General features: G+C 43.1%; 1 protein-coding gene across 1 annotated transcript in view; it reads left to right on the forward strand.

Annotated features, from left to right (window-relative positions):
• ABCG5 (ATP binding cassette subfamily G member 5) overlaps nucleotides 1–12,881 on the forward strand; it is a 28,470-nt gene extending 15,589 nt beyond the window's left edge. Inside the window, exons 6-13 of the mRNA XM_043918127.1 lie at nucleotides 1,023–1,162; nucleotides 2,168–2,297; nucleotides 2,767–2,980; nucleotides 3,063–3,268; nucleotides 4,095–4,233; nucleotides 7,636–7,821; nucleotides 11,502–11,614; nucleotides 12,435–12,881. Coding sequence (XP_043774062.1) covers nucleotides 1,023–1,162; nucleotides 2,168–2,297; nucleotides 2,767–2,980; nucleotides 3,063–3,268; nucleotides 4,095–4,233; nucleotides 7,636–7,821; nucleotides 11,502–11,614; nucleotides 12,435–12,628 — 1,322 coding nt within the window. The 3' untranslated portion in view covers nucleotides 12,629–12,881. The remainder of the gene's footprint in view (nucleotides 1–1,022; nucleotides 1,163–2,167; nucleotides 2,298–2,766; nucleotides 2,981–3,062; nucleotides 3,269–4,094; nucleotides 4,234–7,635; nucleotides 7,822–11,501; nucleotides 11,615–12,434) is intronic.
• Nucleotides 12,882–14,026: the final 1,145 nt, after the last annotated feature.

The raw sequence follows: 14,026 nt of genomic DNA on the forward strand, positions 1-14,026 counted from the left end.
TTAAAATTTATTTTATGCAAGTATAGCTGCTTTACAATGTTAATTTATGCTGTACCTCAGAATGGTTCAGTATTACATATATACATTCTTCTTTGTATTCTTTTCCATTGTGATTTATCACAGGATATTGAATATAGTTCCCTGTATTAAACAGGTGGGCCTTGTTGTTTACCCATGCTATATATAATACTTTGTATCTGCTAATTCCAAACTCCTAATCCATCCCTTCCTACATCTCCTCCCCCTTGGCAACCACCAGTCTCTTCTCTATATCTATGGGTCTGTTTCATAGATTACTTCACATTTGTGCCATATTTTAGATTCCATGTATAAGTGATATCACATAGTATTTGTCTTCCTCTGACTTACTTCACTTAATATAATTTCGAGATTTTGTCCTTTCATCCAGCCTCTTCTCAGCCTTTTAGAAACACCTTAGTGCCAGCCGTCAGCCTTTGTTCCCTGTTAGGGTACCCCTGCTGCTGCTGCTAAGTCATTTCAGTCGTGTCTGACTCTGTGCGACCCCACAGACAGCAGCCCACCAGGCTCCTCCGTCCCTGGGATTCTCTAGGCAAGAACACTGGAGTGGGTTGCCGTTTCCTTCTCCAATGCATGAAAGTGAAAAGTGAAAGGGAAGCCACTCAGTCGTGTCTGACTTAGCGACCCCATGGACTGCAGCCTACCAGGCTCCTCTATCCATGGGATTTTCCAGGCAAGAGTACTGGAGTGGGGTGCCATTGCCTTCTCCGTTAGGGTACCCGAGATGAAGCCAAAATGGTCCATAGTGCCATGTGGGAGGCCTGATCTGGTTGCTGCCTTGTTCCCCGCAAGGATTGAGGCTGAAATGTGCTCAGAAGCTGGGAGGTGGGCCCTGCCAGCTCAGTTGTTTTCTCTTGGGCTCTGGCTGCATTTGTTTGGATGGGACAAGACAGCTCAGTAAGGAACTATTCAGCTTTCTGAGTCTAGAGCACGGAGCGCAGGCTTGGCAGTGACCCAGATGCTTGGCCTTTCTCTGCCTGCAGAGGTCATGCTGTTTGATGAGCCAACCACCGGTCTGGACTGCATGACTGCAAATCAGATCATCGTGGTCCTAGCAGAGCTGGCTCGCAGGGACCGCATTGTGATCCTCACCATCCACCAGCCCCGCTCTGAGCTCTTCCAGGTGAGGGCGATGTCTCTTGTTCCAGCTCAACTCGTCAGGGGTGGGCATATGTGTGCTGGGCTGAGATCTACTTGCATGCATGCACGCGTGTGTGCTAAGTCACTTCAGTCTTGTCCGACTCTTTGCGACCCCATGCACTGTAGCCCGCCAGGCTCCTCTCTCCATGGGGTTCTCCAGGCCAGAATACTGGAGTGCGTTGCTGTTCCCTCCTCCAGGAGATCTTCCCAACCCAGGGACTGAACCTGCGTCTCTTACATCTACCTTCATTGGCAGGCAGGTTCTTTACCACTAGTGTCAGCAGGAAGCAGGGATCTACCTAAACCAGAGCAATTGAAGCCAATAGCTCTGGATTTGGGAAGGGTGGAGGTTGGGAACTTAGTTCTTTCAGCACCTACCATAGGTCCTGAAACAACTACCATGTTCCAGACAGCTTCTGTACACTAGCTCATTTAATCCACACCACAGCCCCTTGAGGTGGATACCAGTATTTTCACTTTACAGAGGGAAAGAGTGAGACTTAGAAATGATACATAATGGAGCCAACATCACAGTTAATAAAAAGCGGGAACTGGCCTTCATATTCTCCTAATAGTTGGCTTCTAAGTCTGTGTTTTTCCTCTAAATCACATAGATTTCCTATCCAAAAATCTCACCTTAATCTCTCAGGATCCCTTTAGGGAGCTATTATTTGACTTTTATAGATGAAGATCTGAGATGTAAAAGAAAACTTTGTCCAAGGTCTCTCACTTAGGGGCACGGCTGGGACTCAAACCCTGGTTGTCCGGGTCATGAATTGCTTTCTATCCTAGACATGATGCTGGGTGTAAGCTGGGAGGCTGCAGGATCCACAGTGGCAAGCCAGGCTGGAAAGAGTAGGGATGCATTTTGAGTGGCTCGAGTACTCATGAATGGCTGAGACGCTCAAAGGACTGACTGCTTGAGACTTGTTTTCCACAAGGATGAAGTTACCTGATAACACACTGAGACTGTCTGTCGTTCGATCAGCTCTTTGACAAAATCGCCATCCTGAGCTGCGGAGAGCTGGTTTTCTGTGGGACACCAGTGGAAATGCTTGATTTCTTCAGTGGCTGTGGTTACCCTTGTCCTGAACATTCAAACCCTTTTGATTTTTATAGTAAGTTTTTCTTTCACATTCCCGATCATAAATGTTTTTAAAACCTTCTCATCTCAGCTTCCTGCTTAAATGACACCTGTACAAGTGGATTTTATTTCTGCTTTTGTCCTGGTGATTTTACTCTTCAAAATATTAATTTGGCCGAGTCAATTAACTTGCCATAGATGACCTGTCAGAATGAGGTGGGGGATCTCTCTTGAAATGGTACCCTTCTACTTGATCAGAGGAAAACTAGCTGAACTTCAGGATTCTCCCAGACAGGCCTAAGGGGATCCTCATGGCCTTTCTGATAACTTTAAAATATTGAAAAAGATTTTTACAGGTGGGCATTAACAACAGGTATTATTTTGATGAGAGGAAGTATTATGGCTAGAACTCCTAAATCAATGATGAAACATATATTAGCCATTGTGTTTATATATGCATTTAAAAGCACATGTGTTTTTTTGTGTGGCAAAAAAAATTTCAGTGGACCTGACATCAGTGGATACCCAAAGCAAAGAACGGGAAATAGAAACCTACAGAAGAGTCCAGATGATTGAATCTGCCTACAAAGAATCAGCAATGTATCACAAAACCTTGGAGGCTATTGAAAGAACAAAACACCTGAAAACATTACCAAAGATTCCTTTCAAAACCAGAGATTCTCCTGGAGCCCTTTCTAAACTGTGTGTTCTCTTGAGGTAAGAGCCTCACCCCATTTTAGATGGGTAGACATCCACCCATAAAAGAAAAGCAATTGAAATGGGGTTGTCTGGCTTTCAGGAGAGTGATGAGAAACTTACTGAGAAATAAGCTGGCGGTGACGATGCGTCTCACTCAGAATCTGATCATGGGTCTGTTCGTCATTTTCTTCCTTCTACGACTCGGGAAGGATGTGCTGAAGGGTGCCATCCAGGATCGCGTGGGCCTCCTGTACCAGTTTGTGGGTGCCATGCCATACACAGGCATGCTCAACGCTGTGACCCTGTGTGAGTGCCTTGCCCAGGAGGTGTGCCCCCGGGGTGGGGCGGGGCTTCTCTCTCCCTGAATATCTCCTTTCTCCAGCTGGCACCTTGCGAGACTGCACCAACATAAGGGTATTCCTCTGAGCTCAGCCTGGCCCTCTGCAGGTTCTTTCCCTGGGAAAAGTAACTGGTGAATTGCTAACACCTCAGTGGGAATTCGGTCACCACGCGGATCTCCTTGAGGGTTTCTGAGGATCCAGGTGAAACAGGAAGTTATGAGGAGCTGATGGGGCAGCTGATGGTGGCGGTTTTAGAAGATCAGCCCTGGTGTCCTGTCTTAGCCATGAGGAGGCGAAGCTCACTGGGGCCCGGATGCCTGGCCAACTTTGCACTGTTGACGTTCTTTATGGAGCCTAATTTAGGACAGCCAGCATATGGTTTTCAAACTCAGTGGGAATCCAGAAGCAATACCTAGGTGCCTGATGTTCTGTGCCAAGACCCTGCACAAAAAGAGGACACAGTGCCTAACATCACTCATTTGTGTCTCTTTTGCATGTGTATTCTTGAATTGGTGACACCCCTCCTCCACTTTAGAGACACGGAAATAAATGATTCTACTGTAATCCTACTGTAGTTTGGGTAGAGTGTATGTTTCTGGGGGGGTGGTGTCCATAGTTTTGTGGATGGCAGTTCCTTCTCTCCGTCACCAGGGGACCCCAGCTGGTCCTCACCACCCAGCGCTGATAGACCTCAAGTTCAGCCTGGGCTAGCACCACCCCCTGCCCTCCCAGCCGCCTCCCCACCAGCTGTGTGGTGACCGGCTCTTCTGAAACCTGCCTTCTGTGCCCAGTCCCCGTGCTGCGTGCGGTCAGCGACCAGGAGAGCCAGGACGGCCTGTACCACAAGTGGCAGATGCTGCTGGCCTACATGCTGCACGTGCTTCCCTTCAGCGTCATTGCCAGCCTCATATGCTGCAGTGTGTGCTACTGGTAAGGAAGAGGGTGTCCAGAGGCCTTCCGTTCTCCCGGGTCATGCCTCCCGTGGCCAGTGGGACCAGTGGAGCGAGAGGCCCAGGATAAACCGCTCCTACTAGTACAGAGACCCATGATATGCGATGTGAATAATTATTACGAATCAAGTGAAATACAGGCAGAAGATAAGCAACAGCCTGGTTGGTTTGAGCTCTAAGATGAGGAGTTGGAAAGGCTTGTTGCAGGCTCTTAGATGTCGGTGTCAACCTGGGGAGTGAGAGAGGCAAAGCTGCTTGTTCTGGTTAGCAGGAGGGTGAACTCTCACAGCTGAGGGTGTGGCAGGGACCACGTGGCCCTCCTTGCTGGTCCCGATGAAGCCTCTTTATCCTCTGACACTCAGGAACATGCTGAATCTCTGATCTGTGATGTACACTACAGGCCCAACCCGTCTGTGCATCCTCAGTCACATCTGACTCTTTGTGGGGACTGAAAGCTGGAGTTTCTTGACGCTTAGCAGCATATCAGACCTGAGCTCAGTAGCAAAATCTGATCGGAACCAACATGAGGCTCTTTGTACTTTCCTAAGAGCAACACTTCTGTTTAGTAGAAATACGAATGTGCTTGAATGCAGGTGAAGTCCTGAGCCCTACTTTGGCAAGCATGGTCTATGCAGTATGACACCTTCTGCAAATCTGTAAATTGCCACATTCTAAAACACATCTGCCCCTGAAGTATTTCAGCTGATGGATTGTGGACATAAGCAAATCTCCACATGACTTTAATTCAAGAAAGTGTAAGATTAATATAAGCAATATTAATAAAATATTATTATTATTATAAAAAAAACACTGTGCTGAGGAATATAATGACAATAATAATGACTAACATATTGAGTGCTTGCTTTTATGTCAGGCACTAAGAGGTTTAAATATATCCTTTCAAGTAATCCTGGTGACTATTCTATAATGATGGCATTATTCATTATCCTTGCTTGAAGATGAGAAAGCTGAGGCACCAGTGGGATATGTCTCTTCCCCGTCATTATCCCAGGGAATTACCCAAAGGAGACCAAAGGTCCATTTGGTTGGGCAGGGACAGGGCCTCTTGGAGGCTTTATAAAGAAGAACTTGAGAGATGAGCAACATTTGAACAGATGGAAAAGGAGCAAGGGTATTCCAGGGGAAGAAAGAGAAGGAGCATAAGTTTAGAAGCAAAAACACATGAGACCTTTCCAGAGAAAAGGTTCAGTTGTGCTGTGGGGAAAGGAGAGTTGGAAGGGGTAGTGGAAAATATGACTGATGGCTCTGAAGTCTGGTAGGCGAGGTGCTGAATGCCAGGCTAAGAGGCTGAGGTGGCTTATATGTTGGGACATAGTGGAGGATTTCAAACCTCAGGGAGTGACTCATATCTGTTTGACTCAGGAGGGTGAGGTCCACATCACTCTGGTTGCAGATTGGAGTTAGGGCAGTGACCCTGGCCAGCCCAGTGAGGAGCCTTGGCAACTGTCTGGGAAGGGCAGAGGCCCTGGTGAAGAGAGTATCAGTGGCAACAAAGTGGGGGGGGGGGTCACTTTGAGATGTTGGGGAAAGTAGAGTTGAATGAACTAAAATGAAATGGATTTGTTGGGGGGTAAATAAAATCATGGATGATGCCTACATTTTCAGCCTGGGACCATGGGAAAGTGACAACCTCCTTATTGAGTTTGCCAGGAAAGAGAATTGATTTGGTTTTTAACACATTGCATCTGAGATGCTACAGGACACCCAACTGGAGATGTTAGTCTGAGGTTTGGGTGACAGGTTGGTGTGGGGAAAAAAAAAGGCAAGAGGAGTAAGAGTCAAGCCTGGGAACGGATTCTTTAGGAGAGAATGTTAGAAAAGGAGGAAGAAGTCTGAGTATAATATCTTAAGAGGCACATTCAGAGAGTGGGAAGAGGCAACTGACTCAGTGAGAGAGGCAGAGAGGTGGTCACAGGTGGAAGGAGAAGCAGGATCAGGCAGCATCAGAGATGCCAAGAGAGGAGAGAGTTTCAAGGGCATATAATAAACCTGTCAGTACTGCAGATGTTCAAGGAGGTGTATCATAAGATTAAGGAGGTCACTGGTGCTCTTCCAAAAAAGAGCTTTAGCAGAGGGGTGGGGGTGCAAGTCACGTTTACAAGGGAAGAGGGAGTGAGATGGAAGAAGGAGATGCTGTTTGAGAAGCTTGGTGGTATAGGATAGAATGAAGAGGGGAAGTTGCTTAAAAGGTTAGCAGACTCAAGGAATGGTTATTTTACGACACATTAAGTAAGACCATTGAGAAAAACCACTAGATTGAGAGTTGATGAAACTATAGAAAATTGGATAGTTCACAGATCGAGTTTCCAGATTAGACCAGAGACAGGGAAATCAGGTTAACAAAGAACAGTTTTAAGTAACAAGTAACATTTAAATACAAAACCTGGTGAGTGATCAAGATTAAATGGGTGGAGTCACTGGAATTGATCAGGTTACCTAATTAGGAGGCACTGGTGTTGATAAATTATTAAGATTAAAGACCTTGAGGATAATGATGATGGACAGGAGTGCAAAACTGACCCTGGTTCAGAAGCTATGAAAGCATGAAAGCTGAGACATTGCCTTAAAAGTCACGGAGGACTGCACTGGGGCAGAGAAATGATAGTATAAGCAAACTTCGTGATTTGTATAGGAGGAAAGGCAGATGACCTTGAAGAGTGGTAGGGAGGGGTGGATGTTAAAACATGCTAATTCCTGCTCCTTACTCTACAAATGGAAGAAAGAGCAGCCATGTCTGAGGGCTGTTGAGGACATGCTATAACCAGGGACATGTTATTTGGTGAAAGGAATATAAGGGGATATAAGGGTAGCTTGTTTACAAGAAGATGAAGGTCAAATCAGTGGAAGGGTTTGGTAGAATAAGGGCTAATTCCCTCCCCAGAAAAGCGGTGAAGGGTTCTCATACTGGCAATAACCCCAGGATATAGGAATGAGGCTCCAAGAAGCAGGGGCTGAGAACCAGGTTTTGTGAGTCCTTAGCATTAGGGTGGGAGCAGCACTGGCCAGGCAGCATGTGGTTGCTTATGGAGAAGCCTGGACACTTCAGCCCTACTTACTGCAGTGACTTGTGATCATCCTCTAAGTGCTGGTATTTTTCTGGGAGAGCTGAGGAGCTATAAAAAAGAAAAGGGGGCTCAGTTGACTTGGGGCCAGCAGAACAATTCGCAGGACAAAATGGCCTCAAATGCTCACCCTGTTCCAAAAAGGCCTTTCAAAAGGGCGGGGGGGTGGGGGAGCTTGGCTTGCCCTGCAGACTCTTCCCACCCACTAAATACCATGGATTTATTCCTAGAAGGCAACTGTGCAGTTTTTCTTATATGATGACCCTTGGAGAGGAACTAAAGACCTTTTGTTTTTCTAGGACTCTGGCCTTATACCCCGAGGCTGCCAGATTTGGATATTTCTCTGTTGCTCTCTTGGCCCCCCACTTAATTGGTGAATTTCTAAGCCTCGTGCTACTTGGCGTGATCCAAAACCCAAATGTGGTCAACAGCGTGGTGGCCCTGCTCTCCATTGCTGGGGTGCTTATGGGCTCTGGCTTCGTGAGGTAAGATCTAATAATACCAACCGATTTAGATTGGTGTGGTTTGATGTTAATGATCACCTCATAATGATGATTGTAAGGCATTCCAGAGGAGCCTGGTGATACTCTGTCACCTCACAGTCCAGAGTGTCTATAGTGCTTACTAATCAGTATTGCTTAGACTGTGAACTATTTACAGTTCATTTAGTAAAATGTCTTCAGAGTGAGATTCAGGAAATGATGATTTAGGTGTGTTATCAGTATGATTCATATGTCATAAGCCATTATAGCTAAAGGAGAAAAACCAAGCTATCCTGCAGAAGCACAGCCTATTACAGGCTAACTAGCACGCATTCAGTCCATTTCTTCCCCTGGCACTGTTGAGTTTCTATTCCAGCTCTCAATTCCCAGGTATTTTAAGGAACTTAGAATAGTCAGATAAGAAAAGAGCCCACCAGGTAAGAGACTGCTGAAGAAAGTATCAGGACCAGGAGGACATGCACCAAATAAATGTTAACAGTAATTATCTCCGGTGACATTCATTTTAATTTTTCTTTATATTTTCCTCTATTTTGTGAACTTTCTATAATGGATAAGCATTATTTTATAACCAAGAAAAAAATACACATGCACACCTACATATATTTTTAAAAAGTAGTAGTAGGAAGGGTGGAAAATTTTAGGGGGGTGAAAGTGGTCCCTGGTGGGTGATGTGAGTTGAATCTAATAAGCAAACTATGGGTCCCTGAGAAAACGTGAAGACGGCTATTTCTTTGACTTAAAAACCAAACAAAAATGCTACTGAGCAGCTATTATATGTAATCATATTTCTTTGTTTACTTATTTAATTCAGAGCAATCCATGTTCAGGTAAGGAAACTAAGCTCAGACTTGACTTTGTTCTGCTCACACTGTGAAGAGCCTCTCAGGAAGCATGTGGCTCCCTGAAGTCAGAGTCTTCCTCCTACCACTCAGCTGCCAAGTGACCATTGGCAAGTCACTTTTCCATCTTAATTAGTTTCGTTTATAAGATGGAGATAATGATCTCAGCACCCCCTGTCTCAAGGGAACGTGAGACTCGAATGAGGTCATCAGTGTGGAAACACTTCATGAACTGTAGTGACTTATAAAAGGTGAGATATCATTAAACAAAGTGACCTAGGTTTTGGCCAGTTAAGGAGATATTTTTGTACAGTGACACCGTGACATTGTGTTTTTGCCTATGTGGCTTAAGTGGCTTGTTCGCATCTATGAAAAATACACAGGATCCAGTCACCCCAATGGCATGAAATCAAGCCCACAAGTTACAGACCCAGCCTTCAGCAGCATTTCCTCTTTCTTATTTTAATCATTATGTGTTTGGTTTATAGGAAGAGGGGATTGATTGTTCTTAAGAGGGAGGCAGTGGCCAACATTACCAAAATGCTCTCGGGTTCTTTGCAAAACCTCAATATCCCAAGGCTTCACCTGGGTTCCACTCCCATCATTGGGGTGAAACTACTCCTGAAGGCCACATCAATGTCTTAGTCATTTAGTTTATATTTTTCCTTCAACTCATCTTTCCTGACTGACCGCCTACAACATTTGCACTTTTGGCTCCCTCTTCCTTTAAACTCAAGTGGAAATAGCTTTGTTCTTTCTCCTTACAAAAGAATGCAGGTTCTTTGGGGAAAAAATACACACAATGTAGAAACATATTAAGTTATTTACCTGAAGTATCACAGCCCAGAGTTAAATTTTGTTGTGTATTTTGCTAGACTCTTATGTAATCTTTAATTAAAATAAGCTCATACTGTTGTGAAAGAGTAAGGTATGCATGCTCTTTTTCCCCTTGTGGAAGGTCCCCTGTCAATAAATTTGGGTCTGTGGTTCCTCCCTCTTGGATGTATTGTGAGGATTTCCGTGTCATTGCCTGGTTTTCCTCCTGTGTCTTTCACTGATTGATTTGTCCCCCTCTGCGCCTGCACAAAGCCTGCCTACCATTGCCTTGGCAGGACAAGCTGTCTCTGACAGGCCCCTTTGTTAGGTCTCACTGCTCATGTTGCAGTCTTCCTTAGATAGACTGTCAGCATCTTGAGGGCAGCAGCTGTATCTCATTCATCATTACAGCTTGTCTCAGTGGCTGGCCCAAGGCCTTTAACCAATTAGGTTTGCAAAAAATATTTGGACTGAGTAAATAAATGAAGTCTCTTCTTGGACTTACCTGTACACTGGATCAGTGACCAGATCACATTGGTTTTCTTCCCCACTGTCAAATCACAAGTGCATGTGGGGCCTTTGTGTTTGCCCTGTGGGGTGCAGTAGAGGACAAAGACCCACGGTTCCTACCTCCTCACACTCCAGCCAGCTGGGCAGCTGACTTCTCCTGGCCATCATCCTGTTCCAGGCCTTTGTCATCTCATCCTTGAACTTCTGCTGTAGCCCGCTCCCTTGATTGCTGTTCCTCCTCTGTCCTTATTCTGGTCCATCCTACTTGCCGGTGCCACATTAATACTCTTAAAACACTGATTGACATGTGATCGTTTTCATGGTCCTTCAATGGCAAGCCCCTACAAGGCCCTGAAAACAGCCGGTCATGGCTCCCGTTCTCAACTCACCTCCTCCTGCTCCCAGTTCAGATCCTCTGCTCGAGGCTTTTAGCCCATTCAGTCACACAGGCCTGTGCTCACACTGTCCTGCTGTCCTACTGTCCTTCCTCTTCCCCAGACTCCCATCTGTCCTTTCAGCTAGCTGCCTCTCAATGTGGCTAAGTCAATTTCGTGCCTCAGAACATTGTCAATAACCGAAAGTCATGGAGTTGGGGGATCACTTGGTGAAACCGTAAATACTAAATACAAGAATGTCATGGACCCTTGCTAGGTACTGTTTTTCTATACTTTCTAAGCACAAATGGTTCACCACTGTGTATTTTTACAGTCTTAAGGATATATAATCTATGTCTCCCAACTCCATCATGAGTCCTTAGGGGTAGGGCACTTCTTTTGAATTCCTTAAGCACCCTGAATTAGTGCCTTGCAAACAGAAAGAATTTAATGCATATTTGTTGACTGATAAAAGCTACAGAGTGAACCAAGAAGGGCACAAGGCCGGCATGAGGTGTCTCCTGAAGCAGGTTTCACAGTGAGTGTCTGCTGGTTCTCTCCATCCCTTGTGTATGGTTCAGGTCTCACTTCATACTCTAGCACGCTCAAGTCTATTTAACCACAAACATCCTCCTCTAATGTGATGTGTTAACGTTATTTTCTTTTATGTTTATATCAATGGTGCCTAACAATAAAATTAAATACCAGACCATCATCAGGGGTGTGTTAAATTAAGGTTTCTTCTATAGTGGACCACCAAGCTGTGATTAAAAATGATGCAGTGCTATGCTTACTGACTTGAAAGTATATCTGAGATATATGTTTGAAAAAGCAGGTTAGGAAAGAGGATGAGTAGTTTGATTCCATTTATGTAAAATGTTATAAATATATGTGTTACATATATCACCAAAATGTTAACAGCAGTTATTTCTGGGCAATGGTATTTCTCTATACTTCTCAGTGTTGTTTGAACTTTTTGTAGTAAACATAATTTTTATCATGAGAGATGAAAACCTATGTACATTCCTTTTGGGAAACATAGGGTTGCCTTTCTTTTCATTTGGTAGGACTGTTACCAAAGCCTACTGAAGTTTATCTTTCTCTCTTTTTGCTTTTTCTTAAGAAACATACAAGAAATGCCCATTCCTTTTAAAATCCTCGGTTATTTTACATTCCAAAAATATTGCTCTGAGATTCTCGTAGTCAATGAGTTCTATGGACAGAATTTCACTTGTGGTAAGTATTCTATTTTGGAATTTATTTTTACATATTCATTTGAAAACATAATTTCTTGAGGGAAATGTTTTTAACTAAAAAACTATTGTAAAATGTAAAATAGATTTAAAACTTTGTTTTGAAGAGTCTAACATTTTCTCTGATTTTTAAAAAAGTAAGCATTCATCAAGCTAATCACTTGTCAAAGGTCAGCAGCTTAGGGGCATTCTGATGTTTTTAGAAAAGGACAGATTTAACATACACTGAAGTAAACTCTAATATATTCTGGATGAAATCAGTTCCTATACCTACTGAACAGGTTGAAACAGGCTGCAGTGGCTTCCTGTCCCCACCAGATGTACAGAGTATGTAGCTGAGTGAAGCCATTTTTGGCACAAGTGTTCCCTAATCCCACGAGAGGGCAGTGGGAATACAACAAGGCCCTCCTGGCCACTGGAAATCCCAGGCCACTCTGTGAAGACAACGAAAGAACAAGGCAGAATGTCATAGTTGTTTTAAATCTCTCTAGGTGATAACATTAGTAACCTTGGGATACTCAGTGCTAAGTGATCATAATTTTTTTCAGTACTATTCATTCATTTGGGTAATGGATATATACCCAAAATGGGAACAAACCCATTTCCATCTTGAAGGCTCCCAACACTCACTATTGCTTCATCTAATAATGAATTCTGGGCTCTCTAAAAAGTCCTGTATCTTTATGAAGAAGGGTACTTAGCAGAATACTAAGTATTTGGTAAACTAAGCATTTGGTAAACACATGTGGCTTAAATTATCTTGGAAGTACCATATCTGACACTGTCGATCTTTTCCCTGGCAGGCAACTCAAACGCTTCTGTGTCAACTAACCCAATGTGTACCATCACTCAAGGAGCTCAGTTCATTGAGAGAAACTGCCCAGGTGCAACATCCAGATTCACAGCAAACTTTCTCATTTTGTATTCATTTATCCCAGCTCTTGTCATCCTAGGAATAATTGTTTTTAAAATAAGGGATTACCTCATTAGTAGATAGTAAAGGACACTGCTACGAAATGGAACTTAAGCTCCTAGATATACATGACTGCTTTGAATTTCTGAAGTAAGAATGGCACATGATTCTCAGTAGCACATTGTAAGTCTTTTAACCATTAAGACTCCATCTGTGCCCATTGGATCCATGCAGGCCTGGAATGCTATTCCAACTTGGAGGGACATGTGTTATTTGGAAATTGTGACGGAGCAGGTTCAAAGATGTAAATAATAATTCATAAAGTTATGGGAGACTAGTGTGACTGTTTGTCTTTGTTCTAGACACAGAGAACATAGGTCAAAGATTATGCTTACATTTGATAAAGGACTTGGTAAAAAAGAAAATATTTGAATATTATCAGCTGTAAGTAACAGAAAAAGAGTTGTTTCACTGAAGCAAAGCATCACACAGAATTGGGTAAGAATGGTTTCATAATCATTTCAAAACCCATATTTATGTGTCCGAGTCCAGATAAGTTACCTAGTCACATGGAGAGGATGTTGGATAGATGGTGAGTGAAGACCCCTGACACAGAGCATCCGCTGATTTTATTGAGGGTTAAAAACGAAAAATGGCAGGAATGGGCTGAACTGAAAACAGCACACTAGACAAAAATAGTTTGTTATTTTTCACTGTCAACTTAGTTTACTTACAAAATTAAATGTTACTAGATAAAGTGTATGCATGAACTGAGAAATGACCTTTTTAAGGTTAGAGAGCAGCTGTTATTTAAAGTCCACATAGAAAAGATGCTCAACTGACACAAAATTTACACTAAGAAGAGCAGAGTTACATGCTAGGAATTCATGTTCCTGAATTAAAAGAATGCTGATCAGTACATATTTTTAAGGATCAAATGATGTATATAGATTATTAAAAGTGGGTTCTGGACTAAATGATGGATTACCTTTCTGATCTTCAAGTAATTCATGTACAAGTTTGAAATGAAACTGTCTCCATGTTACCATGGTAACTTTGAATGAGACTATCTTAGAGAGTACATGAACTTACTCAGTTACTGTGACCTAACTTGTAAAGACTGATAAATTATAGTATTTGAAATATCTCACATTATAGTGAGAAAGATCATTTTATTAAGGAAACCATGGTAAAATTCTATTTCTCAGAACAGTATTCAAGAATCTGGAGACATTGGTAAATTACCAAAATAGTACTGTCAATTTTTATAAAAGGTCTTTGACACTGATGATTATGGTATAATAGTTACATAATGCCTTACAGATTATATATGTCACATCAGTTATAGACAGTTCTGGAGAAGATAATCTATTAAAGCAGTTCAAAGAGAGTCCCACAGGAACCTCTTTTGAAATTACTGATTTCAACTTACTAAAGATATGGGTGTACAATCTAAGTGGAAACATTTTTCTACTATTCATA

This window comes from Cervus elaphus, chromosome 11 (genome assembly GCF_910594005.1).
Source record: "Cervus elaphus chromosome 11, mCerEla1.1, whole genome shotgun sequence".
Classification (NCBI taxonomy): domain Eukaryota; kingdom Metazoa; phylum Chordata; class Mammalia; order Artiodactyla; family Cervidae; genus Cervus; species Cervus elaphus.